The 26,016-nt window shown below is 55.1% G+C and overlaps 1 protein-coding gene across 7 annotated transcripts in view; it reads left to right on the top strand.

Moving 5' to 3' along the window:
- The window catches only part of CDYL (chromodomain Y like), a 157,370-nt gene extending 136,917 nt beyond the window's left edge, over positions 1 to 20,453 (top strand). For 4 of the 7 annotated variants that reach the window (XM_089334514.1, XM_089334512.1, XM_089334515.1 and 1 more), the window contains 5 exons: positions 2,668 to 2,924; positions 4,044 to 4,216; positions 15,269 to 15,479; positions 18,274 to 18,441; positions 19,004 to 20,453. In XM_089334514.1, coding sequence (XP_089190640.1) covers positions 2,668 to 2,924; positions 4,044 to 4,216; positions 15,269 to 15,479; positions 18,274 to 18,441; positions 19,004 to 19,162 — 968 coding nt within the window. In that variant the 3' untranslated portion in view covers positions 19,163 to 20,453. Of the gene's footprint in view, positions 1 to 2,667; positions 2,925 to 4,043; positions 4,217 to 15,268; positions 15,480 to 18,273; positions 18,442 to 19,003 lie in introns of those variants that run through there. The other 3 variants (XM_089334513.1, XM_070074468.2, XM_089334517.1) reach the window with 2 other exon arrangements.
- Positions 20,454 to 26,016: the final 5,563 nt, after the last annotated feature.

Below are 26,016 nucleotides of genomic sequence, written 5' to 3'. Positions count from 1 at the left end.
GATTTCCTCCTGCACATGCTCAGATTGGGCTTCAGCAGGCGGCACAGGAGCCCGAGAACTCGTTCTACATAGCGCCTTCCTCGCCTGAGCCCTCCTCCCCCACGTTGTTTGTGTTCTGACACAGCCAGGCTGTGCGTGGGTTCCCCTCCCTGCACCGGGAGTGTGGAAACTGCCTCCAGGCAGAAAGACTGGGGCTCCTTAGTCTGTGGCTCTGAGGACACGGCCTGTGCGGGGGCTTCCAGCATTGTGCCCGCTTCCTGGCGGTCGGCAGGGGAGGGTCCAGGCAGCACTTCCCTGAGGGCTGGAGGCAGACACCACCAGTTGGTCTTAGACCTCACATGAACCATACATGTGTCAGGATATGTTTATTGCTGTTGAACATGAGGAACGAAAACCAGTTATTAGAAGAGACACTAGAACAGGTGGTTTTCCTGGCCCAGTGTGATGCAGATGCGTCCTGGGCGAGCCTGGGTGGTCTCTGACCTCAGACCCTTGGGCGGTGTCTGGTGCTCCCGTAGGCCACGCTGAGTGTTCACTTTTCTATGAACCTCTGAACCTCAGCGTCCACCTCTTGTTTTAGTCATTAGTAGTTGGCTCTGCTGTCCGGGCTGACTTGGGGTAATGAGTGCGCAGTGTGCGTGCGACAGGTCTTCCTGTCCCTCCATCCTGAGAAATGGGCAGGAGGGACTGCAGGCTCCCTCCACTCACTCACGCAGTTAAGTACTTCCTGCGTGCGGTGAGCACTGGGGAGAGAGTGAGTGAGATGGAATCTGCTGAGCGCTGGACGCGTGTCTGCGCCAGTGTCCGCATCCCACTTCCTGCCCCGCACACCCTGGGAGGCAGTGGTGACGGCTCCAGTGGCTGGGCTCCTGCCCCCAACGTGGGAGGCCTGGGTGGGGTGCCCAGCTCCTGGCTCTGGGCCAGCCCTCCATCCATTGTGGACATTGAGGAGATGAACCAGTATATGAGGTCTTGTGTGCATTCTCACCCTCCCCACACACCCCCGTGTGTGTGTGTGTGTGTGTGTGTGTGTGTGTCTGCCTCTCAAGCAGCTTTTTTAAAGAATTGAAAGAGAAATAGTTTTGAGGGATCCTGGGGAGAAAAGGAAGCCGGGTGATGTGAAAGGGTCTTGGGACCCTCATGCCCATGTGGGAATGCTCGAGGAAGCTCCTGAATTTGGCCTGGCCCAGCCCCAGCTGTTGCGGCTGTCTGGGGAGTGGGCCAGTGGACTCAGGTGAATATATGAATCTGAAAGGAAGGAAGGAAGGAAGGCTGACTGACTGGGGCCAATGCTGTGGCAAAGCCCTGGCCTAAAGCACCGGCATCTCATTTGGGTGCTGGTTTGAGTCCCGGCTGTTCCACTTCCGATCCAGCTCTCTGCTGTGGCCCGGGAAGGCAGTGGAGGATGGCCCAAGTCCTTGGGCCCCTGCACCCGCATGGGAGACCTGGAGGAAGCTCCTGGCTCCTGGCTTCGGATCAGCTCAGTTCTGGCCATTGCAGTCATCTGGGGGGTGGACCAGATGGAAGATATCTCTGTCTCTGTCTCTGTCTCTCTCCCCCCCCCCCCCTTCCTTTCCCTCTCTCTGGCTCTACCTCTCTCTGAAATTCTGTCTTTCAAATAAATAAAAGAAAGCTTTGGGGTGAGGGGACCCTCCAGAGAAGACTAAGATGGCATTGCTTCTACCTGGTGAACAAAAGTCATTAGGCTTTGCCCAGGACGTCATCTGACATCTAAAATGTCCTTTTGCCAAGTCTCTCCTAACTGCTCTAGCTTCTTTTCTTTGACTTTGGAGGAAATGTTTCCAACACAAGATTTCTCGTGTCCTGCCTCTCAGCCTCCGCCACTGCTGCTCGTACAAACAGCCGGATCCAGTCTTCCTAACATTTCGTCCTCTTTCTCCCACCTCCAAGCTGTGGGTGGACTCGGCGCCGTGTCAGATGAGATTTAGGGCTTTCCCACAGGTAACAGGGCCAAGTGTGGAATGACCCCCTTGACGTTGTCATCATCCCGAGGCTGACTGGAAAACGGGCACTGTGGTGCTGTAGGGACTGTGGTGTGAGTGGGAATGCCGGGTGGCCCACGTCGTGGGGCGGCACGGGGGAGAGCGCTCTCAGCTATGAAAGGGTGGCGGGGCCTGGACGAGGGGAGCGGGCCCTCAGGTGGCTGCCTCCCAGGGCAGTGTAAGCTGTACTGAGGGCCTGGGGCGTTCCCCGGGGAGCCTGGCTGCGGTGGCAGCTGCCACTCCGCTCTGTACACCAGCAGAGGTGCATGGCTGCTTCCCGGGGCCTCCACAGGTCCCTCCTGCTCAGCTGGTGGCCGCCGGCAGCCTCAGCCGCGGTGATGAGAGGTGGGCTCGCACCTGTGCCCTTTTCCCCCTGCGCTTCTCGAACCTCCCGTGGTTGCCGTCCCCGAGACCGTGGGTTCCGCGTAGCTGCTCTGCACCAGGCGCCTTTCTCCATCCTTCCTTTTTTTCTGCAAGATAAGCGGAGGCCGATGCCGCTCTCAGACTGGAGATGGGCCAGTCCCTGGAGCAGGAGACCCCACCCCGCAGGGTTCTGAGCTGCTCAGCCTTGTCCTGGGACGCGAGGCGGCCGGGTTGCCGTGCGGCTGTTGACGGAGGAGGCGGGAGGGGCGGCACAGACACTGTGGTTTCCACCTCTCGGCAGGTTCATCCCCGTTCATGGACGCGCTAACAGCCAATGGGACGGCCAGCCTCCAGACGTCTGTTACGGGAGTGACAGCCGGGAAAAGGAAGTTTCTTGACGACAGGAGAGAGCAGCCTTTTGACAAGCGGCTGCGTTTCAGTGTGAGGCAAACAGAAAGTGCCTACCGGTACAGAGACATTGTCGTCAGGAAGCAGGATGGCTTCACCCACATCTTGCTGTCCACAAAATCATCCGAGAATAACTCACTCAACCCAGAGGTGAGACGCCCTCCCGGGGCCCGGCCGTGCCCCGCTTGGCTGAACTGGGCTCTTCCTTGTGTTCCCGCTGCCCGCCCCGGGCGGGACGCGGCGGGGACGTGTGGCAGCCCGGCTCCTCTTCACGCTGGCGGAGCTGGGCCCACAGCCGCCGCGTGTTCCTGGTGTCCGTCTGCTTTCTGCTGGGAACTGGAGCTCTGATCGGGGAGCCGGGAGCTGGGCCTCCCTCGGGTCACGTGGGAAAGGGTGTTCGTGCACAGGCCTTGCTGTAGCTTTCGTCAGGCTGTTCACGGGGTCTTTATTCCAACAAGAGAAGGCCCCTGGGTCCCAGCCTCCAGAATATTTGCTCCTGGTTCCCAGTCTGGTTCCTCTTCAGCATTGCGACAGAACCTGGGCCCCAGGATCTCCCCCACGGGCCCGTAGCTGCGTAGGCTTCCTGAAGCCAGCAGACACGTGCCTGCATCCAGACTGGAAGATCCGACCTTGCACGTGAGGTCCTGCTGGTTTTCTGCCTGTGTGCAGCTAGGTGAAGGTTTTCTCCAGACGGGAAGACCCCACTGCACGACATCTGTGTGTCTGGCCAGTCTGGGGCTGGTCCTTGGTACGGATTTAGACGACAGCGTCTGTTCATTGGTTATTTTTAAGTGCTTCATAGAGATCATCTTGAATGATTTCATGCCCTTCTAAAATTAACTTCCCATGCTTCTGCTTGTGCTTCTACTTAACACACTTACATACCACACCATTTAGGTTTCCGTCCCAAGTGTGGTAGGCTGGTTAAAAGAATAACTAACTAAATAAAAAATAAAGTAATAGAAGACGTTTCTTTGAACTGGATGAATGTGCCACCTGCTGTCCAAACTGTAGAAGTGCCCAGGGGTGGAACAGGTAAGTTGCTCGCCAGTCTAGTTAGTTCACCGATAACGGGTTACGTAGTTGGAGTTGTACTCTCTCTCCTGCCTCCTTGTCTCTGGTTACAGGAAATTGGAAATGTGCAACCTGTGTAAAGGCTGGGAGCTGGGGCGCGCTGCTTCTTGCCCTGGGATCCCCTGGGGCTAGGGTGTCTCCAGGATCCTGTCCCCGGCAGACGCTCTGCCACTGTAACGTCTGGTTGCCTTGCAGGTCATGAAGGAAGTTCAGAGCGCCCTGACCACAGCCGCTGCCGACGACAGCAAGCTGGTGCTGCTGAGCGCCGTGGGCAGCGTCTTCTGTTGTGGTCTCGACTTTATTTATTTTATACGCCGTCTGACAGATGACAGGAAAAGAGAGAGCACTAAGATGGCAGAAGCTATCAGGTATGCAGAAGTGCTGTTTGGTGGGTTTTGTTGTGTTTTTTTAAGCGCTGGTTGGGTGTACCGAGGCCCAGTAGAACTGGTCTAGATGGCAGTGTTGGGAGAAGATGTGCGAGTGGTTACATCACCCCCTTCCTGCGGGCCTGCCGTGACCCTGCGCCGGCCTTGGGCACGCAGCTGGCTTCAGGGCGGGCTTAGCCCAGCAGCGCGGGCGTTCTGATGACAGAGCCCTGGATGGCGGCGTGCGGCCGGAGTTCCTGCGTCGGTGCTGGGAGTGTGTTCCCTCCGCTGCGCTTCAGTGAGGAAGCATTCTCTCCCAGATGACTTGGCACGTGCTTGGCCTGGGCTTGTAGGGCAAGCTGGCCCCGTGACAGCGCATGGAAAGTTTGGTTTTTAGCACAAGCAGGGCGCATTCCTCAGCTCGTCCCAAGTTCCGGGCGCACAGACAGCTGCATAATGCAGTGTGGGAAAGAAGACATCCCCTCTCCGCCATCTCCCCCGAAGGCGTGCGTGTCCAGCTGTATTTTTCCAGTCTTTTAGAACGTTTGTTTTTAATTTTTAAAATGCTTTAATTGCCAAATAACAATTGCTTATCTGTATGTTATGCGACATGATGTTCTGAAATGTGTGTATGGAGGGAGTTCAGAAGTTCCTGGAAAATGGCGTTTAAGGACGTGCACGTTATCCGTGAATCTCTTGAATCTCCCTTATGAACCAAGGCAGTTAACATATGCATGGCTCAGGCTTATTTCTTGTGTGGTGAAAACACTTAAGCGCTACTCCTGGTAATTCTCAAATATACAATACACTGGGGTTTTTTTAAGATTTTTATATTTTTTTAAAGATTTATTTTACTTATTTGAAAGAGTTACAGAGAGAGGTAGAGACAGAGAGAGAGGTCTTCCATCCGCTGGTTCACTCCCCAGATGGCTGCAACAGCTGGAGCTGCGCCAATCCGAAGCCAGGAGCCAAGAGCTTCTTCCGGGTCTCTCTCGTGAGTGCAGGGGCCCAAAGACTTGGGCCATCTTCTATTCTTTCCCAGGCCGTAGTGGAGAGCTGGATCGGAAGAGGAACAGCCGGGACTAGAACCGGCATCCATATGGGATGCTGGTGCTTCAGGCCAGGGCTTTAACAAACGTCTTCCATTACACAGCGCTGGCCCCTCGATTTTTATATATTTATTTGAAAGAGTCACAGAGAGAGACCTTCCACCCGCTGGCTTACTCCCAAGATGGCTGCAAAGGCCAGGGCTAGGACATGCTGAAGCCAGGAGCCAGGAGCTTCATCCAGCTCTCCCAATGGCTACAGGGGTCCAAACACTTGGGCCATCTTCCACGGCTTTCCCAGACCACCAGCACGGAGCTGGGTAGGAAGTGGAGCGGCCAGGACACAAACTAGAGGACATATGGGATGTTGGCATCGCAGGCAGCGGCTTTACCCCCAGGCCACAATGCCGACCCCCACAGCACTGTCTTGTCCAATGTATGTTTCACATACATGTCACATAGGCTGGTTTTCATTCTGCATAATGGTTTTATACTGTGTGTTGCTTTTTTCATGAAACTATGACTTTAGGTCCTTCCAGTTCCCTGTTGTTGGGTTTTGGCTGCTGTATCCCAGCAACACAAGAGCTTTCCCCACAGCTGCCTGGCTCTGCTGTGAACAGTTCCCTCCTTTATCAAGCCCGCTGCTGCAGGGGGGTTAGAAGTGTCTGACTTTTCAGAGGTTAGTTTTATCTAGCATGAATGAAACCAGAAAGCCTGGTATTCCCCTACGCATGTCTCTAAAGAACACACCCCTAGTGACCCCTAACGACCCTGGTGTCCACCTGCTAATGGACAGATGAGTGAAAAGTACACATACAGACTTGCAAAATGGCAGTGAAGTTGGTTCTGACACCTTCAGCTATGCTGAGGCTGGGACCTGAGTTTCTTTGATGGTCACTGGGCTCTGACTGACTGGGCTGATCAGCACAGCTCTGTGGTCCCCTGAGTGTCCGGGACACTGACTGCAGGGGTGGGGGTGGGACCAGGCCAGGGCATCTCTCAGGGACAGACCTCCCAGAGGTGCCCCAAACAGCCCACCAGAGAGGCCCTCGGCCCCACCCCTGGTGGGGAGGGACAGGCATTGCCAGACCACGTGTGATGTCTTTCAGAATCAAATGAGATGAGCTATTCCTTAATCTTTGTAATATTGCCGCTTTTTAGACTGTCCTGCGATACTTGTGTTTTCGGAAATAGAAATTTTGTGATCTGGTCTCTGGTCTCACAAGTAATTTCAAGCTTGTGGTAATGAGCTGGCGCCACCTTGCTGTCCGGTCTGAGGTTAAGCTGGTTGATCAGTGCCCAGCGGGTACACCACCTCGTGGAGTGGCCGCGTCTTCCATGCGCTCAGCCGAATGCACACACAGCGTTCTGATGGCGGTGGCTCGGCCGTGATCAGGAAGGAGGGAGTGTCGGCCCAGTCCTCCGAGCCTTGGCTCCGTGCTCCTGAGCCCCACTTGTGAATCTTGTGGGTGCCTCACTCCCACGTGACTGGATTGCCTCTGACCGCTGCTGGGTTTGTGGAGCTGGGATTCACAAAACCGGGGGAAGGCTGGGGTGAGGTGGAGCTGGGCGGAGACGGCGTGCGCCGAACCTGCGGTCAGGGGGGTTCTTCCAGCAGCTGCCCACCCCCTTCCGCAGAGGGCAGGGTGCTGTTCTTGGAGCCAGCCAGCCCTGTCCGGGGAATCCCCTCTGGTTTAAGGGAACATGCTTTTGCAGATGGCAGTTTTCTTAGTAAAGCCCAGGCTAGATCTGAAAAATAATTAGTTACCCCTGAATCCCTTAACCTTTCCTCTTGCTCATTTGCACATAAATTAATTGTATCCGGATGAGATCAGCTGAGCGCGCAAAAGCTCTGTGTATGGTTTTTGTTTCTGCGGTGTCTCCTCTAAAAATCCTTAAAACTTTTGGATACAAAGGACTTGGCTGTAGGGAATTTCCCAAAGGAACAGGGAAAGGAGGAGGATGGTGTCGGGCGGCCAGTTCTGTGCCCTGAACTGCTGGCCCACACCCCGGTGCAGAGTGACCGCCGTGAAACAGTCCCCACACCAGTGACGGAGCCAGGACGCCCAGGAGCCAGCCAGCGGCGTGAGGCCTTGGAAGTCTGTGGGGACCTGCAGGGCGCCCTTGGCCGAGCGGCAGATCTGAGGGGGGACAGAGCCAGTGAGTGGACTGCCCCGACCTTGACCTCTCCCCTGCCCAGTGCTTCCTGCTGCAGACGGCCGAGGTCCGAGGGAAGCGAGAGCTCAGCAGATGCAGATGCCAGCTGGCTTTAAACCCCGGGCCTCCGCCCCAGCCCGTTCCTCCCTAGACAGCTGTCTCGGCCGAGCAGCTTGGTACCTGTGAGTGAGAAGATGTTCTGCCCAAGGAACACTTCGTGCTGTCTTTCAGAACTAGCTTTGTGACTAAGCCCGCCCCATCCCTGCCGCACCCAGCACAGCCTTTAACTCGGTCCATGGGTCGTTCAGAGGAAATGAGTGTGGATCCAGTCCCGTGCCTCATATACATTTAAGTGGCCATGCGCTTCGGTTTTAAGGGTTGTTATTTTTTTTTTAAGATATATTTTACTTATTTGAAAGGCATAATTACAGAGAGGGAGAAATAGAGGTTGATCTTCCATTGGCTAGTTCACTTCCCAAATAGCCACAATGTCCAAAGCCAGGAGCCAGGTGCTTCCTCCAGGTCTCCCATATGGGTGCAGGGCTGGCACGTGGGCCATCCTCCACTGCCTTCCCAGGTGTATTAGCAGGGAGCTGGATCAGAAGTGGACAGCTGGGACTTGAGCTGGTACTCATGGGATGCTGGCGTGGTCCTGAATTTAAATGAGTTTGTGTGGACAGTGTTCACCCTGGGCATCTCAGAGCTGAGTTTGTGTGTGGACAGTGTTCACCCTGGGCACCTCAGAGCTGAGTTTGTGTGTGGACAGTGTTCACCCTGGGCACCTCAGAGCTGAGTTTGTGTGTGGACAGTGTTCACCCTGGGCATCTCAGAGCTCACACCAATGTGGCCAGTTCCTGGCCTCCAAGGACGAAAACTGGTTTGGGGGTTCCTTCATGCCACTTCCAGAAGGAACCTCTGGTCTCAGGTGAAGTTCCCAAGTTACCACTCTAAGTAAAAAAACAAAACTGTAATTCCAAAAAAAAAGTCTGCAGCCTGTCACAGTCCATCTGTTTGAGGCCGGGTTTTGTTTATCACAGCCGCGCTTTGCCGTGGAGACAGCAGTGCCACAGTGCTCACTGCCCTCACTGTTTCCCTGTGGAGTCATTTTGTCGTAGACGAGGTGGGGTCTAAGTTCCTATTCCAGGTCCTTTTACCTAGAGAAGCATTCTAAGTACAGGCACAAACACAGGCACAAGATGAAAAAATCTACTTACGGGGCCGGCGCTGTGGTGTGGCAGATTAGGCTGCAGTCTGCAGTGCTGGCATCCCATATGGGCGCCAGTTCAAGTCCTGTCTGCTCCACTTCGGTCCAGCTCCCTGCTACGGCCTGGGAAAGCAACAGAGGACGGCCTAAGTCCTTGGGCCCCTGCACCCACAAGGGAGAACCTGAAGAAGTTCCTGGCTCCTGACTTTGGTCTGGCCCAGCCTGAGCCATTTAGAGAGTGAACCACAGCAGATGGAAGATCTCTCTCAGTCAATCAATCAATCTCTCTCTGGCTTTCAAATAAATAAGTAAATCTTTAAAAGAAAAAAGTCTATTTACAAGGTGAGGAAAACTCACACACACGCATACACGCACACACTGGTCAGGGATAGAGTGGGCCAGGAAGGGAAAGTGTTGTAGAGAGAAGTACAGACAGTGCCTTAGCACCTGTCTGGTCTGCAGAGAGAACCCCGCCCAGTTGCTGGCTTCTTTTGCGCTTAGAAGGGGAGTGCTTACATGGTTACTGCCCCAGGTCCCAGGTGAGGGGAGATGCATCCTGGGAAAGGGGTTATTAGACTGACTGACGAGCGGATAGGATTCCACAGGGCAGGGCAGATGTGGCTTCCAGCTCACGGCCCCCGTCTAGCTTCCTGCCTTGCGCCCTCTCGTTGCCCACTCAGAGATTTCTGACCTTCAGTCTTAGGGCGTCCTGCTGAGGGACTCGGATTCATCATCTCTTCTGTACCTGCTTCCTGCTGATCCGGGGCCGTAGCCCTGCCATCCTGGGTCTGGAAATCTCTCCCATCTCATCTAATGACCCTTCTTATGAGCTGGAGAATTTTCCTCAGCCACTGCCAGTGGTCATCATCACTTTGCGGAGTTGTCAGGTTCTGAAACGGGCAGGTTTATCCATCAGATGAACGAAACTGAAAAACCTGGAGGGCCCTTTAAGAAAGGAAGACTCTGTCTTACTCTTTCCCAGATAGTGGTGCCAGCAGACTGTCCCTGTGCAGGCTACGTAGAACCATAAAGATTGTTAGTGTCTTTTCCAGGGAACACGCCTGTGTTGGAGCAGAGGTGACAGGTTCCGGTAGTGACTGCACGTGCCCCCCACCACCACCCTGTCGGTGTATACGCAGAGTCCCGTCAGCTTCCTGGGACAACCTGAGAGTAGCCAGGCTCGAAGACTTGCCGTACAAGCCGGCCGGAGTAGAGGCTGTGTGGTCCAAAGCAAAAGACGGATTCTGAGAACTGGCTCCACGTGGCGTAGCAGGGGGGTTCCAGTATTACATCGAAAGAACGCACTAAGGAGCTTGTCCTGCCGTAGCAGCTTCCAGAGCGAATCAGGAGAAGAGGTAGATAAGACGTGTCTGCCTGCGTTAAAGCAACAGCCTTGAGATGAGAAAAGCAAAAGCTTCACTTAACTGTTTTGCCTTTAAAAGTTATTTAAGATCTTCGATTGGTTCACGAGAGTAAGACAGACTCGTCTTTCCTGTGTACCTGTAAAGACTCATCTTTCCCGTGTACCTGTAAAGACTCGAGCTGACAAAATCCTTGGCAAATGGATCCAGGCAGGTGTCCCGGGCAGCACCTGGCAGGGTCTTGCAGTTGGTGTGAGGGATCTGGCACTGGGAGGATGTTATTGCCGTGCTCCATCAGAACCTTCTGAACCTGGCCTAAATCAGTAATGTACTTTGTCTGATCTTGAGTCGGAATCAGGAGGATGTCAGAGGTGCGGAAAAGCCTCCACGTAGCATCTCAAATAGACTAAGCTTTAGGCAGCCGTGGGCACCGTCCTCGTTCTGATGAGGCCAGTGGGCTGCAGTTGACGCCGTGTTTCTGAGGCCTCTCGGCAAACCTTAGCTGGAATGTTCTTAAGACTATATGTTAGCCTTTTCGACTTTACCTGATGACTGAGGTCTCCAGGAGCGCAGAGATAAGAAATCTGTAGGGCGGTAGCTACCTGTTGAATTGCCAACACCGTGCAGTCCTGTTCTTTAAGTACCCAAGACACTGTTTGTGTTAGAGCTCCTCTGCCCAGATGGGTGAAGTCGCGTATTTCCCTAACGCTCGTCCACTGAGAGGCCATTGGAAGCGTAACCTTCTGACCCACAGTCCACCGTCTCTCTCACCTTCTCTATGACCTCACTGTGGCTGGGCCACGCCATCTCTGGCTCTGTATAGTACGGGTTTAGTTATCTCTACAGGCTGAGGTAGGAAAGCCATTTCTAGAGCCTGCTGTGTAGCCATTCTGGTCCTTCGGAAGGCACCTGTGGCTCTCTGTCCAGTAAAGAGGGTCTGGGTCAGGACACTTGAAAGCCTTATATGAGGGATGGCTGTCCGTAATACAGCTTCCTCTCTCTGGGTGCCAGAGCGGCTTTCCTGGGGTCAGAGTACATCCTGGGTCGTGTACCTCTTGCATAGAAGTCGGAGCCTTTGTTGGAGGAGCTCTGGGTCCCGGCGCTCGCAGACCTGTGTCTAAGGGGACGCAGAGGAGCGCACCCTCTGGGGGAGGGTTTGGCAGAAGAGGGTGAACAGGAGCGACGGCCCTTACTAGCCCTGAGGTCCTCAGCTGTTCTGCATTCCCCATCTGGTTTCTAAAGCACGCAGAACAGGAGTTTTACAAGAAGGCTGACATGGAGCCAAGAGCCCACGTTTGAAAACCTCAATCAGTCGTTGAAGTCCCTGTCTGGTTCCTGCTTACACGGGACGCTAACACCGGTGAGGAGATGCAGTCCTCTCTCTTAAGAAAACTGACAGGCAGAGTGTGTGTAGCAAATCCAGGTGTTCCTGGTCCCAAACGTGAGGAGCTACTTTTTTTTTTTTTTTTTTTTTTAAGATTTTCTTTATTTACTTGAGAGAGAGTGTTACAGACAGTGAGAGGGAGAGACAGAGAGAAAGGTCTTCCATTTGCTGGTTCACTCCCCAAATGGCCACAGTGGCCGGAATTGAGCTGATCCAAAGCCAGGAGCCAGTAACTTCTGGGTCTCCCATGCGGGTGCAGGGCCTAGGACCTGGGCCATCTTCTACTGCTTTCCCAGGCCACAGCAGAGAGCTGGATCAGAAGTGGAGCAGCTGGGACTTGAACTGGCGCCCACATGGGTTGCCAGCACTGCAAGCTGCAGCTTTACCCGCTATGCCACAGCGCTGGCCCCAGTGACTGCTTCTCTGCATTGGGCACGGACCACAGAGGTTCTTCATGGAGAGACTCTCCTGGCTTTCCACACCCGAACGCTCTCCTGTGGGCTTTTCAGCCAGACTGAATGCCCTTTGGGCGATTCCTAGGCTGAGTGCTGCTACCGTAACTTCCGTCTTACCCCTCTGCTGCGTAGACGGCTTCCTCTGTCGGAGCACCCTGTCTACACTAGTACTAAACACCTGAAACGCTGTCTTTACCATGTGGCTCAGGGGATTTGGGGTCCCTTGGCGGGTTTTTGAAGCTGTGCTCTCAGAAGTGAGTCCATAGGAATGCCTGCAGAACTGAGCAGCTGAACAGGCTCCTCATAGCTTCTGCGAAGACAGAGGCAGACGTGGCTCCCTACAGGCCGAAGTGTGCTTAAGCGTGGGACTTACAGATTGATTTGGGCCTTAGAATCTCTTCTTGCAATCCAAAGTGGGGCTCGCAGCCTAAACCAGCCCTCTGGGGCTCCCTGATGTAGCCAGCCCAATGAGGGGGCTCCCCACCGTAATCTGGGGTATTACCCATTGCCCCTTATATAAGGAACTCAGCATGCCTGGGGTAAAACGGCCCCCAGGGGACTTAAGTCATGAAGGGGCGGTGTACCCAGAGACAAATCTGTGTGGTAGATTCCCCACAAACCTGCAAGTAAGAGGCCGCTACCGCCATCACTAGAATACATCTAGGAGGCATAGCCTCATGCAGGGAATTCCTGGGTGAGACTCCGCACCATGGAAGCAGAAGCAGAGTGCTGAGTGCATCTCTCGGCCTTTGACCTGCAGGTTCTCAGGGAGTTTATTCTGCCGTGCCTAAGAGGGCTATGACCTTAGGCACCTGAGGTGCCTACCTGGGCATCCAAATATTGAAAGCCCCTTTGTACCATCAGCAAGGAACTTATCCCCAGGAAGCACCAAAGCCCCACAACTGGAGTGCATTCCTGAGTGGTAAAAACCAGCATAAAGCCGGTGGGAAAAGCACGGCTGACCAGGAGCGCTGCAGGTGATGGGGGGGGGGGGTCTATTACCCATCTTCCAGCGAGGGTGGACGTCCCATGGGGCCGCCACATGTTTCACTTGGGGCTGCATATTGGAGGCGGGAGTCCTCTCCCTTCTCTGTAGGATGTGGCACCTCCACCGTGTTCGAGATAGGCGTTCCACCTTGCACCCTACAGAACCCATTCCACTGGCAAATGAAAAACCATGTGCACTGATCTGAACAAGGGAAACACCATGATGCAAAAAAAATTTTTGTTATTTATTTGTTATTTTTATTTACACGAAATGCAGAGTTGGAGACCTTCAGTCCTCTGGGAGCTCCCTGAATGGCCACAACAGCCGGGCTAGGCCGGGCTAGGCCGGGCTAGGCCAGGAGTCTGGAGCTTCTCCTGGGTCTCCACGTGGGCACATCCTCTGCTGCTTTGCCAGGTGCATTAGCAAGGAGCTGGATGGGAAGTCAAGCAGCCGGGTCTCAACCCGGTGCCCATGTGGGATGCCGGCATGGCAGACGCAGGCTCAGCCCTCCACCGCAGCGCCAGGCCTGGCCGTGTCTTTCCTGTGAGGCAGGTGGAAATGGAGCTACTGTGCCCCCCCCCCCACCATGCTTTGTATGAGGCCACTCTGGGGATGGTTCGGGCTGGGGTATCTGGTTTGGGCTGGGGTATCCGCTGAGGATAAGAAACCTATCTCCAACTTGGCCTTTGACCCCAGATCCTCAAAAGGCCACACAACTGAAGCAGCCTCAGGCATGCACTACCGTAGCTTGTTTGAATCTCCTGTCTGAAGGGCGGCTGTGCCTGCTCATTAACCCCAGTGCGATCCTGTAACAGTGCCTGAGGCAGCCCCTTCGCTCCGGCTCAGTGCAAGGATCCTGCAGGCCTTGTGGGGGTGGGGCGGGCTGAGGTCTGCACCAGGGCTGCTTGATTCTGCCCCCCTCCCCCGCCTATACACAGGCACTCGTCTGCACCATGCTCACCTCCCCCAACCTGCCTTTTCCAAAAACTCTGCCCCATCCCGTCAGTGTCTGGGTGGGGGAGGGACTCGAGGATGCTGAGTCATGACTCGGAGATCAGACCCGGTGCTCCGGCCTTGCCTGGCTGACTGGGGTGCGCATCTGGCTGGCTGTTCCAGCTCAAAGGCGAGGAGCGGAGAGGCTCTAATCCTCAGTTTTGATGTGGAACTCGGGCTGCCTCGGGGTGGCTTCCGTTTGTTTTGGTGGGTGTTCCTCTTTTCTTTATTATTTATTTATTTGAAAGGCAGAGTTACAGAGAGAGAGAGAGGTCTTCCATCTGCTGGTTCACTCCCCAGATGGCCTCAGCAGCCAGAGCTGTGCCAATCGGAGCCAGGAGCTTCCTCCAGGTCTCCCACACAGGTGCAGGGGCCCAAGCACTTGGGCCATCCTCCACTGCTTTCCCAGGCCACAGCAGAGAGCTGGACTGGAAGAGGATCAGCTAGGACTAGAACCGGTGCCTATATGGGATGCCGGCACTGCAGGCGGCGGCTTTACCGGCAAAGCCACAGGCCGCCGCCCCCCCCCCCCCCCCCCCCCCCCCGGCGCGCTCTTCATCCTTTTAGACTGCATTCAGTTTGACAAACAACCTCAGAGCCTACAAGACCTCCCATCCTCCCATTTGGGGAAGAACGTGCATATTCCCAGGATGGTGTGGACCTCACCCTACCCTAAATTGAAAGCCAGCCTACTTTTCCAGGCTGATCCTAAAACAAATCCCGAAACAGCGTTGGCTCTGTTTAGTAAGAGAAACCACAGCTCCGGGAAGGCTGCCGCAGCCTGACCTCGCTCTCCACCGACAGAGCTCCCACTGCACGTGGTGGGACGCGGGTGGCATACAGGCGTGTGCCTCACTCTGCTTGCTTGTTCACCTGTGTCTCGAGCTAAGCCTAGAAGCCTAGGCGGTGGTCACGTGGCACCTCCCGCAGGCCCCAGGTGAGGGAGATACATCCTGGGAGAGGGACAGGTGACTGGCAGGCATCTCGGTCTGGCTCAGGAAGCCTGTGGATTCGGGATACTCAGGGAGCGGCCCCGGCCCCAGCCCCAGCTTCCTGCTCTTCTCCCGGGATGGTGTCTCGCCGGTCAGGTAAAGCCTCTGATGTTCATAGGCTCCTCCTGCCTTCCAGGAAAGAAAGGCAGAGGAGCCAGGTGTGTGGTCCAACAGCCCAGAGCCTCTGCAAACACAAAAGCAGCCGCAGGCGGCCCGGCCGCACGGCCTCCAGGCTGTCCCCCAGCCTCACCGGGCACAGTAAATAAATCCAGGGTCCCAGCGTCCCAGAGGAGGCCCGAAGCAAATGCCAGGGCTAATTTCTGCAGCTTGCATCTCACTGGATTTTTTTCATAATAGATCACCTTATGATAATGTGTATTATATGTAATAATATATGATTTAAAATGGATTTTTTCCATCTGTTCAGATATGCCGTGTTTGAGTGATCCCCCCCCCATTTGTTCTTCTGTTCTAGAAACTTCGTGAATACTTTCATTCAGTTTAAGAAGCCCATTATCGTAGCGGTCAACGGCCCGGCCATCGGCCTCGGCGCGTCCATCCTGCCTCTCTGTGACGTGGTGTGGGCGAACGAGAAGGCCTGGTTCCAGACGCCATACACCACCTTCGGGCAGAGTCCCGACGGCTGCTCCACCGTCATGTTCCCCAAGATTATGGGAGGAGCCTCTGTGAGTACCTCGCTCTAGAAAGTGCCGCGAAGACATGGCGGTGCCGGTTGTGCAGTCAGTACGTCCCCCGTGTGCTGCTCTGGGGGGCTCCCCGCCAAACACACGCGTTGTGCAGACTAGGACTCAGTAGCGCGCTCCTGGCCACCTCAGGGAGGAGCTGCAGCGTGGCGGCGTAATTAACCCGGACCCCCACACCCTGCAAACACCCAGACTCTGCCCCAGAGAGCAGCGCTCCGCCCCGGAACCCGACCTAAAAGCTGCACTTTGAAGAGGGAGCAAAGCTGTGCAGGATAAGAGGGCTTTTTTATTGATGTGAAAGGCAGAGTTACAGAGAGGGGAGAGAGAGGTCTTCATCTGCTGGTTCACTCCAGTGCTGAGCCAGGCCAAAGCCAGGAGTCGGGAGCTTCTTCCAGGTCTCCCGGATGGGCACAGGGGCCAAGCACTTGGGCTGAGCCATCTTCTGCTTTCCTAGGCCAGGAGCAGGGAGCCGGGACAGAAGTGGAATAGCTGGAACTTGAACCTGCACCCATATGGGATGCTGGCGTCACCGGCGGTGGCTTTACCCGCTGTGCCACAGTGCCGGCCCTTTTCTAATTGTTTAAACAAATGCAAGGGGATAATGCTTGTATCGGGGCGTGCCTGCCTCCATTGCTTGGTCTGGAAGTAGAGCGCGAGGGAGGGTCGCCCGGCCTCTCCGGAAGCAGGCACTGGAGACAGGTGTGGCAGGCTGGGGGGGCCTGTCGGAGTCGGGAGAGGGAAACGCGGGGCCGTGGCAGCGCAGCAGCCCCGTGGCCTGTCCCGGTTCCCCATGGTAGATCACTGTTCATTTATGTCCATCATCCCTGGGGCCCGGTGGCCGGTTGTGCCGCGGGAGTCCCCAAAGCTGCTGGGCATCCGGCTCCTGACAGTGCAGCCTGCGGCCGGGGCAGCAAGGCCTCCCTGGGAGAGGCTCTCGGCGGCCCAGCTGTGCGGCCTCCTCCTCCTGCAGCCCGGCACACCACAGTGGGTGGCTGACCTGGTCTGCCAAGTGGCCACTCTGCATGGTGCTGGGGCCAGGGAGCTCTTGAGTCTGTGGCCCCGCAAGGGACCCGCCCAGGTGTGCGGACACCCGCGGAGCCGTCCTTTCCTGCTGTCACGTCAGCGCAGCACCTGGGCAGTACGCACTCCCTCCTCCCAGGTGAAGATGGGCTGTATCTGTGCCACTGGCCTCGTCCTTCCCCAGGCCACCCCCACCTGACGCTGTGCGGTCCGCGGCGGAGTCGCTCAGTGAGGTTTCTCTGCAGCCATCTCACGTCACGGGGGTCCTGACGGCTGCTGCGGGGCAGCCAGCAGAGGCCCAGCAGCCTCACCTGGGCTCGTTTGGGAGTGGCTTCTCCAGAGAAGTCCGAAATGTGGGCGTCCTGGCCTCTCCCGCTGTGTGCCTCTAGGGACCTGTGACGCCGGTGCAGACACACGGGGCAGATCTGGGGGAGCAGGAGACGCACTGGCCGGGGTGCCACGCCGGGGCCACTCGGGAACTGTCGTAGACACTGTGGTGGACAATGGAAGGGCGCTGCCGCCCGCGTTCGGGGTCCTGCTCGGCAGGAGGCGGGGGCGGAGCCCAGAGAATGGCAAGGCCCTTCCCCGGGGTTCACCAGCAAGAATGGCCCTCCTGGGCGGCTGAGAGGTCGCCCTGCCGCGGCTGCCCCATTCCCTGTGCTGCTCCCAGACCCCGTCCAGCCCCCTCGCCTCGCCCCCTCTGCTATCTTCGTGTCTGAACTGAAAGAGCGCTGTTTGACTTTCCTCTGACATTGCTCATTTGGGTGAATGGTTACACAACACCTAACTTTAAATATAAAGGGGCCAGCGCTGTGGCACAGCAGGTAACGCCAGACCTGGCTGCTCCACTTCCGATCCAGCTCTCTGCCGTGGCCTAGGAAAACAGTGGAAGGTGGCCCAGTTCCTTGGGCCCCTGCACCTGCATGGAAGACCCTGAAGAAGCTCCTAGCTTTGGATTGGCACAGCTCCGGCCATTGCGGCCAATTGGGGGTGAACCAGCAGATGGAAGACCTCTCTCTGTGTCTCCTTCTCTCTCTGTGTAACTCTTTCAAACAAATAAATCTTTTAAATGTAGAGATCAAGATAGAGACAGAGAGATCTTCCATCTGCTGATTTACTCCTCAAACGGCTGCAATGACCAGGCCTGGGCCAGGCAAGAGCCAGGAGCTTCATCCCGGTCTCCCAGGTGGAGGCAGCGGCCTAAGGGCTTTGGCCATCTTCTGCTTTCCTAGGCACATTAGCAGGGAGCTGGATCAAAAGGAGAGCAGCCACGCCCCGAACGAGCACCCGTTTGGGATGCCAACATCACAGGCAGTGGCTTAACCTGCTACGCCATAGCGTTGGCCCCTGCATTTGGTTGAGCAGTGTATGTTAACAGCCAAGCCATCAAGAGTGGGCTCCAAGACGAGTGGCAGCCACGGCCACTGGACACTGCACGTGTTGAGACCGGGCCCCCAGGCCGGCCTCGGACGCAGAAGCGTTGCGTGGTGGTTCCCGCCTGCCTCCGGTCCACGCGGGCCTCGTTGTCCCAGGGTGGTTTTATGCATGGAGGGAGCTCACTCGGAGCATGGAGGAGGAGGTCGGCAGCCGCGGAAGCTGCCCGATGGCGCCCTGCACGCTGCCCGCCTCAGCAGCCCCAGGCGGTGGCCGGAGTCCAGCGCCGCGTGCGCCTGGCCCGAGGCGGGGTTTCCGGGTGGGTCTTCCCCGCCCGCCCCCCCTCGCACGTCACATGACCGCAGCTCCTCTCTCCTTCCAGGCCAATGAGATGCTGCTCAGCGGGCGGAAGCTGACCGCGCAGGAGGCCTGCGGCAAAGGCCTGGTCTCGCAGGTGTTTTGGCCGGGAACCTTCACCCAGGAAGTCATGGTTCGAATCAAGGAGCTCGCCTCGTGCAATCCAGTTGTACGTCCGATGAGTTCCCTTCCGGTAGTCCTGCTTTTAAAGGGCAGCCTTTCTCCCAGACAGCTCGCACACGGGACAGGCTTCCCAAACCCTGGCGACAGACAGGCTACACTGGATGCCATGGCTCCAGACCTGCTCACCGGGCCCTTTGCACGCGCCCAGGAGCCAAAGGCATGGACTTGAGTCTGGATTGAGTTCCTGGCGATGTCCTGGGAGGGCCCACGTAGAGCGCTCCGTCCCTCACCCCAGGGCCTCCCACAACCACACGTTTAGTGCTTCTGTTGCCCCTGTTCCACGTGCAGCGTGACGTCCAGTCTTCCAGCACAGGACGAGCCGCGTCCTAGTCTCCGCTCCCCCAGCCCCACGTCAGGTCCCTTCTAGAAAGTGCCACGTGTCGGAACAGAACCCGTGCGCTGCCAGGCACCTCCTACGATGGAGGTTCCCCCGGGCTGTTCAGGGTCAGGTGCAGTACAGAGCTCTCCCCTGCCGGTGCGGGTGGCTGAGCGCACGGCGTGGCGCTGTCCTGTGTGTGGGTGGCAGGCCCGCGGTGGCCTCGGGTCCGGCTGACGCGTGCTTGTCGCCGCAGGTGCTGGAGGAGTCGAAGGCGCTGGTGCGCTGCAGCATGAGGGTGGAGCTGGAGCAGGCCAACGAGCGCGAGTGCGAGGTGCTGCGCAAGATCTGGGGCTCCGCGCAGGGCATGGACTCCATGTTGAAGTACCTGCAGAGGAAGATTGACGAGTTCTGACGGGCGGGCGGCCCAGCCTCGCGGCCCCCATCACGTCCGCCCGTACACGGGAAGCAGGCCTGCAGACATCCGCGCTATTTATTATGGAGGAGTTTTGAAAGTACTGTAACTTTAAAATAAATAACTACAAAACTCCTTTGTCCACCGTCATTATTTGTACTTATCTACACACAAGAGTAAGTGTAGCTGCTCCTGGAAGTGCTGAGTTTGGTTTTCTTTGGCTAGTACTGTACTTTAAAAAAAGAAGAAGAAGTGTGCTTTGTTTGAGTGGCAGAGAAGTCTGGAGTAATGTTTGTTTTCCTTGTTCTTTTCCCTTTCCTTCTAGAACGCAGACTCTAAAGGGGGGATTAGCCATCTTCTGTCTCCCAGAAGGGACAGACAGGTCGGAGTCTGAGCCGGAGCCCCGGGGGCCCTGTCCGGGGCGCGGGCAGCAGGCGGCTGCGACCAGCCCTTCCCCACTTAACCCGGGGAAGCCGCTGTCGCTCGGAGGAAAGCTGGTTTTGCAGTATTAGTGAGTCACTGAATAGCGCAAGCCTGAGTAAGTTACAAGTTAGCCTTAGTGGGTTTTAAATAGTTTTTCTGACCCTCTTGAAAAAAATAACTACATAAGTGCTTCTTGTTGCTGGGTGAGAAATACTACTTTATATACAGTTTTGGGTTTCTATTTGCAGATATGATTGATGTATTACACCAAAAAAAGTATTTTTATGTTTATAAAGTGTAATTTTTAGGTTCACTTGGAGTATATTTTATTTAATAAGTTAAAATTCTTTGGCACACTATTAAATGCAAGAACTTTCCACACACACACACACACACACACACAAGGACTGCCTTCTGTTGGACAGGTCTGGTCCTGGGCTCTGCTCTTCCGTCTGTGTAATGAACCCAGTGCAGCGTGGTGCTCTAGAGCGCCCCCTGTGCATAGACGCGTGCATTCCTTTCAGGAGCGGGGACTGAGTGCCCGCCGCAGGCGCCTGGGGCTAGGCGGCCTGCAGGGCTTGCAATCCTATTGAATGTATGAAGAATGAAATAAAATCAAAACCCTATTTTTGTACAGTTTTGCAGTTTATACGTAGAACTGACCACCTCCCCGGCCGCGTGGAGAGCTGTACAGTGTATAAACCTGCCTTTGCCTTGGATTGATTGGTACAGTATTTTTGCATCTGTGGGACCTACTTTTTCGTTCCGTAGTTTGAACTATATATAAACTGTACAATCTGTAAAGTTTTTATAGAATAAATATTCAGCTGTGAAAACTGGTTAAATAAAACTAATATTTCGTAACACATCTGAGATGTGGCTCGTGCTTCTTCGCTTGCGGGGGTTCTTGGGAGTTTGCCTTTCTGATGAGAGACACACAGGAGCGTGGAGCATGGCGGGAGAGCACACCTGTGCAACTCCCCGGCTTGGGGCCAGAGCCACCATGCTCCCCGCCCCTCCCCACCATGTGTCAGTCATCCCCTTGTTTCTCTTTCAAAGAACATATTCCTCAGGTCCATTCACTGGTTCTGACCTTGCTACCACATCGCCTATAAAGCCTCCTTTGCACTTTTAACTCAGTATTGCAGGAGATTTCCCTCTTCCTGTGGAGTTGTAGCTTACTCCCTGTCTACATGAGCCTACAGCTCGGAGGCGTTCATTCCATCTCACAGGTAAGAAACCGGAAGCACTGGACACTGGGCTCAAGTCCCCACGAGCGCCTGGTCAGGTAGGACATGACTTCTAGCCCAGGTCACTGGCAGAGCCCTGACCCAGCACAGCGCCTGACGCCTGGCTTCTAGAGTCCCCCCAGGGAGCTGACTCGGCGGCCGCCCTCGGGTTGGGGTATCCACATCCCCTCTTTGCTGCAAACCTTTCACTTCCGCATTGAGAAGCCAGAGTAGGAGGAGCGCTGGCAGTGCCGGTGAGATTAGGTTCTTGCCAGGGGTGGTTGAGGGTCTCTAGGTGGGTGTCAACCTTGACGCAGCAGTAGAGAATAGCACAGGTGCACTGAATTCGGCTATAGAGGAAAACACAGGAGCTGTCAACACACAGGAGAACGTGGACCCAGAAGCTCCCACCTGTAAGCAGTCATCTGCAGGAATGAACTCGTGATGGAATACACAATAAAGACGTGTGTGGTTCCCAGCAGTGAAAGGTTGGGGCTGACACCTGTCTGTTAGTAGGGCTTTGGCTGAGCGATTACAGACGGTCCAGGACTTAGTGATGGCTGGGCCTGCTCTCCTCTATGCTGCACTAGCATTCAGTGGGCGCCAGACCTCAGACTGCACGGTTGCTAGGAGGACGCGGTGCGATGCAGCTCACCCAGGCACCCCCAGCATCACCAGAGGAAACTGGGCACTTGTGTGCTGGTGGCTGGGCTGGAGGGTCCACAGGGGGAGGTGAGCCTCATGCCTTTCCAGCCTAGGATGTTCTCAGAATGGGCTTCCCAGGAGGTAACCCCACCACTTAGTGGAGGGTGTGTACAGCAGTGAAAAGAGTGGAAACGTGATGAAACAGCTGGCACCAAGACTGTCACACTGTAAGACTTTGAAAGGTGCCATAAACGTTCTCTGATGGATCAGGCTGCGTCCCCTGGGTGTGCAGACTGCACAGCCCTCTGGGAAGCAGAGGTGGGCTGTAGCACGAGGGCCAGCAGTGACAGCGCCGCCGCGCCCGCCGTCTCGTGAACACTCGCAGCTTGTCCTGAGAATGCTCGCCGGGTATCAGTGTGATGGCACAGCATACGATACGTGCACTTGAAAAGTCTGCGATGGGCTGGCTGAGTGTGGATCTTCAGTCCTGGGAGGGGGATCGTGCTGGAGCCCTGGGGCTCGAGGCAGGGAAAGCGGGGCCCCGGGGGCCTCGCCAGCCTCCGTGGCCACCTCCCTCTTGTTTGGCTGCAGCACACACACACTCTCTGGTGCTCAGATGCACAAGTGTCACAGGTCCTCTGAGCAAGCAAAGTGTGTTGCAGAACTGGCGCCCACCAGAGTGACACATGTCGGAAGAGGGGCGACCCCAGGGATACAGGACTCACCAGCTGGCCTGTTCCTGCCGGTGGGAAGTGCCAGCTCCTTTTGCCCACATTCCATCTGGTGCCCAAGTGGCGGCTTTAACTGCCACACCATAATGCCAGCTCCCATGCGTTGTGTGTGTGTGTGTGTGTGTGTGTGTGCACACGCACATCACCTATATGGAACCCTGGCTAGGACCACTAGACAGAAGGTGAACAAGGAAGCAGACGTCTTGAGCAACATCACAAACCGCCCCGACCCGGCTCGCAGCCACAGAACGCTCCAGCAGCAGCAGAGATGTTCTGTGCACGTGCACTGCACGCCAGGACTTTGGGCAGCGCACAGATCTCAGCTGAAAAGTGGAATGAAATGGCATCAATAGAAATCAGGGGCATTCAACAAGATGTAGAAATTAAACAGACATTCCTAAACACCAGGCCAGAGGGGAAACCACAAGAGAAGAAAATACTTCGCAAAGAAGACACAACAGCAAAACACATGATCGAGTAGATAACAAAATTCCTATACTAAAGAAGTAGAAAGGCTGGCGTTGCGGCTAATCCTCCACCTGTGGCACCAGGTTCTAGTCCCGGCCGGGGCGCCGGATTCTGTCCCGGTTGCTCCTCTTCCAGGCCAGCTCTCTGCTGTGGCCCGGGAAGACAGTGGAGGATGGCCCAAGTGCTTGGGCCCTGCACCCCATGGGAGACCAGGAGGAAGCTCCTGGCTTTGGATCGGCACAGCATGCTGGCCGTGGCAGCCATTTAGGGGGTGAACCAACAGAAGGAAGACCTTTCTCTCTGTCTTCTCGCTCACTGTCTAACTCTGCCTGTCAAAAAATAAAAAATAAAAGTAGAAAGATGACTCAATATTACAATCTTCTACCTTAAGAAATTAGAAAAAGAACAGCAAACTAAACTAATAGCAAGTAGAAGGAAGGAAATTAACAAAGCAGAAACAAGCGACATGGAGAATAGAAAAACCGTAGAGAAAAATCAACTAAACCAAAAGGTGTTTCTTTGAAAAGATCACTACAATTGATGCAGCGGTAGCTAGACCGACCAAGGAAATAAGAGAAAATAGTCACACTAGTACAATCAGGAATGAAAAGACAACACTAGCTACCTTGCAGAGACAGAAATGATTATAAGGAAATACTGTAACACTATACAGATCCGACAAGCTGGGGGAAACCCAAGACGAAAAGACAGAATCAGTAATCAAAACACTTCTCACAAAAAAGGAAAAAAAAGCCCAAGACCAAACAGCTTCATTCATAAATTCTATCCAGTGTTTAAAAAGGCAGCAATGCCAAGCCTTCATGAAGATGACGGAACACTTCTTAGCTTGTCCTGTGAGGCTAGCGCTACGCTGATCCCCTGCAGACGTCACAAGAAAACCACAGACCAGCATTCCTTATCGGGCAGATGCTGTGGTGCAGTGGGGTGCCTGTGTCCCATACTGTGTGCCAGCTCAAGTCCCAGCTACTCGTCCGATCTTACAACTCAATAATAGAGAAAATAACCCAATTTTTTTTAATTGGCAAAAGATCTAAACAGATATTTCCCTGAAGAAGGTATGCAAATGGATGATAAACACATGGAAAGATGCTCGTTAGCATGGCCACGAGGGAAATGCTCCCATCTCCCAGTGTCCGGGACACCCAAGGAAGTGAGGAGGAGCCAGGAGCTCTTGGACTTTCTCATTCTCCGAAAATAAATCGATTGGCTCTTGAATTTTGGAAGTAACCTCTCAGTTATCCTTGCTATCCAAACCTATGCTCTCAATCTCCAGACTCACATGAAGTTAGACAAGTTTTTTAAACAGGCATTAGTTTCTTTGAAAGGCAGAGTTATAGAGAGAGGGAGAAATGAACACGAAAAGATCCTCTGTCCACTGGTTCACTCCCCTAATGGCCACAACAGCCAGGGCTGGGCCAAGCTGAAGCCAGGAGCCAGGAGCTTCGCTGGGGTCTCCCGCATGGGTGGCAGAGGCCCAACACTTGGGCCATCCTCTGCTGCTTTTCCCAGGCCACTAGCAGGGAGCTGAATCAGAAGTGGAGAAGCCAGGACTTGAACCGGTGCCCATATGGGATGCCAGTGTGGCAGGTGGAGGCTTAACCTGCTATATTACAGCGCTGGCCCCAAGCAAGTATTTCTATAAATCTTTCTATCAATTCTTGCTGCTCACTGTCTTCAACCGAGGAATGAAATCCATGTAGAATGTGGGTCGCCCCTCCTGACTCAAGCTCGGGTGTGACTCCCAGCAACCAGAGCCAACACTAGGTGGTGACAGCAGTGGTGGGGGACGGGTCCACAGTCATGGAAATGACAACAGGCTTACTGTTTGACTGTCACTGGTTCTAGAAGTTTCGCTGCTACAAGAAAAGTATTTTTCAGACTGGTGTAATATTTTAATTTCGGCAATTTTTTTCCCATGACTAATGCTTATAAAATACACTGCTGGGTAGATGCTTCTTGTCACTGTCCCAAGAAGCAGGACCTGGGGCTTGGTGTTGTGGTGCAGCAGGGTAAGCCAATGCCTTCAATACCAGCATGCCATATGCGAGGGTCAGGTCCCCACTGCTCCGCTTCTGATCCAGCTCCCTGCTAGTGCACCTGGGAAAGCCACAGAAGATGGCCCAAGTATTTGGCCCCTGCCACCCACGTGGGAAACTTGGAAGAAGCTCCTGGCTTCAGTCTAGCCTAGCTCTGGCTTTTGCAAGCCATTTCCAGACTGAACCAGCAGATGGAAGCTAGCTCACTTTCTGTCTCATTCTCTGCCTTTCAAATACATAAAATAAACCTTAAAAAAAAAAAAGTAGAACCCAGATTCCCAGAAGGGGTCTTGCAGGAGTACTGGAAGCCAACGACCTCCGAGGTCTGAGCGTCCGCTGTGTGCCCTGAGATCCTGGCCTCACCAGGGCTTCCCAGGAGCACCTGTGGTTTGTGCCTGGCCATTCCTACGTGGAAGACACGCCCACTGCCATGCCAGTAGGACGCTGTGGGCTTTATCGTGTTTCTGAGAGTGGGAGGGGGCTGTCCTGTGTTTGGCTGGGGGACTCAGCGTCTCTGTCTCTGGGGATGGCACTCAGATGGACAGAACCAGGCTCCTGATGAGCTTTGCCAGCCTCTGGTCCCTCGCCAAAGACCCTGGCCGGCTGCCGGCCACAGCTGCCCGTGAGCAGAGGGACAGGGAGAGGCGGACTGGGCCAGGGCCCGTGTGGTCTCCCAGAGCAGGCTGCGCCCCGCCCGCCACAGCGGGTTCCTGCTGCACTGCCCTCCCAGCCCGGTTTGCTGAGAGCACAGCTTGTCTGTTTTGACACTCTGCTGTGAATTTGCCGCTAGCAATCTGTTAGCCGTGACAGCCGCCACTGGTTTCCCTTTATTCATTGCTAGAAATGTTCCCTGGAGTTGTAAAGCCTTCTACGGCAAGAAACTTACTACAAAAGCACAGGGTTTGGAGCAAGAAAGTGCCTGTGGGGGTGACACGGGTTACGCTAGGACTTGAGACACCGGCATCGTGTGCTGGTTCGTGTCCCGGCTGCTCCACTTCCGAACCAGCTCCCTGCTAATGCACCTGGGAAAGCAGTGGAAGATGGCCCTAGTGCTTGGGCCCTGCACCCACGTGGGAGACCCAGATGGAGCTCCTGGCTCCTGGCTTCCACCTGGCCCAGCCCTGCTGTTGCAGTCATTTGGGAAGTGAACCGGTGGATGAAAGATCTCTCTCTCTCTCCCTTTTGTAACTTTTTCAAATAATACATCTTTAAAAATATTTTTCTGTCCATTTACATCTACCTAAAGCAAAGTCATACAGACAGACAGTAGCACGGGCATTACCAGGGAGTGGGGGTTGGGC

This window comes from Oryctolagus cuniculus, chromosome 5 (genome assembly GCF_051225735.1).
Source record: "Oryctolagus cuniculus isolate XC-2025 breed Fujian yellow rabbit chromosome 5, ASM5122573v1, whole genome shotgun sequence".
Taxonomy (NCBI): domain Eukaryota; kingdom Metazoa; phylum Chordata; class Mammalia; order Lagomorpha; family Leporidae; genus Oryctolagus; species Oryctolagus cuniculus.
The sequence above is the reverse complement of the archived record's forward strand: the minus strand, read 5'-3'. Positions and strand labels throughout refer to the sequence as shown.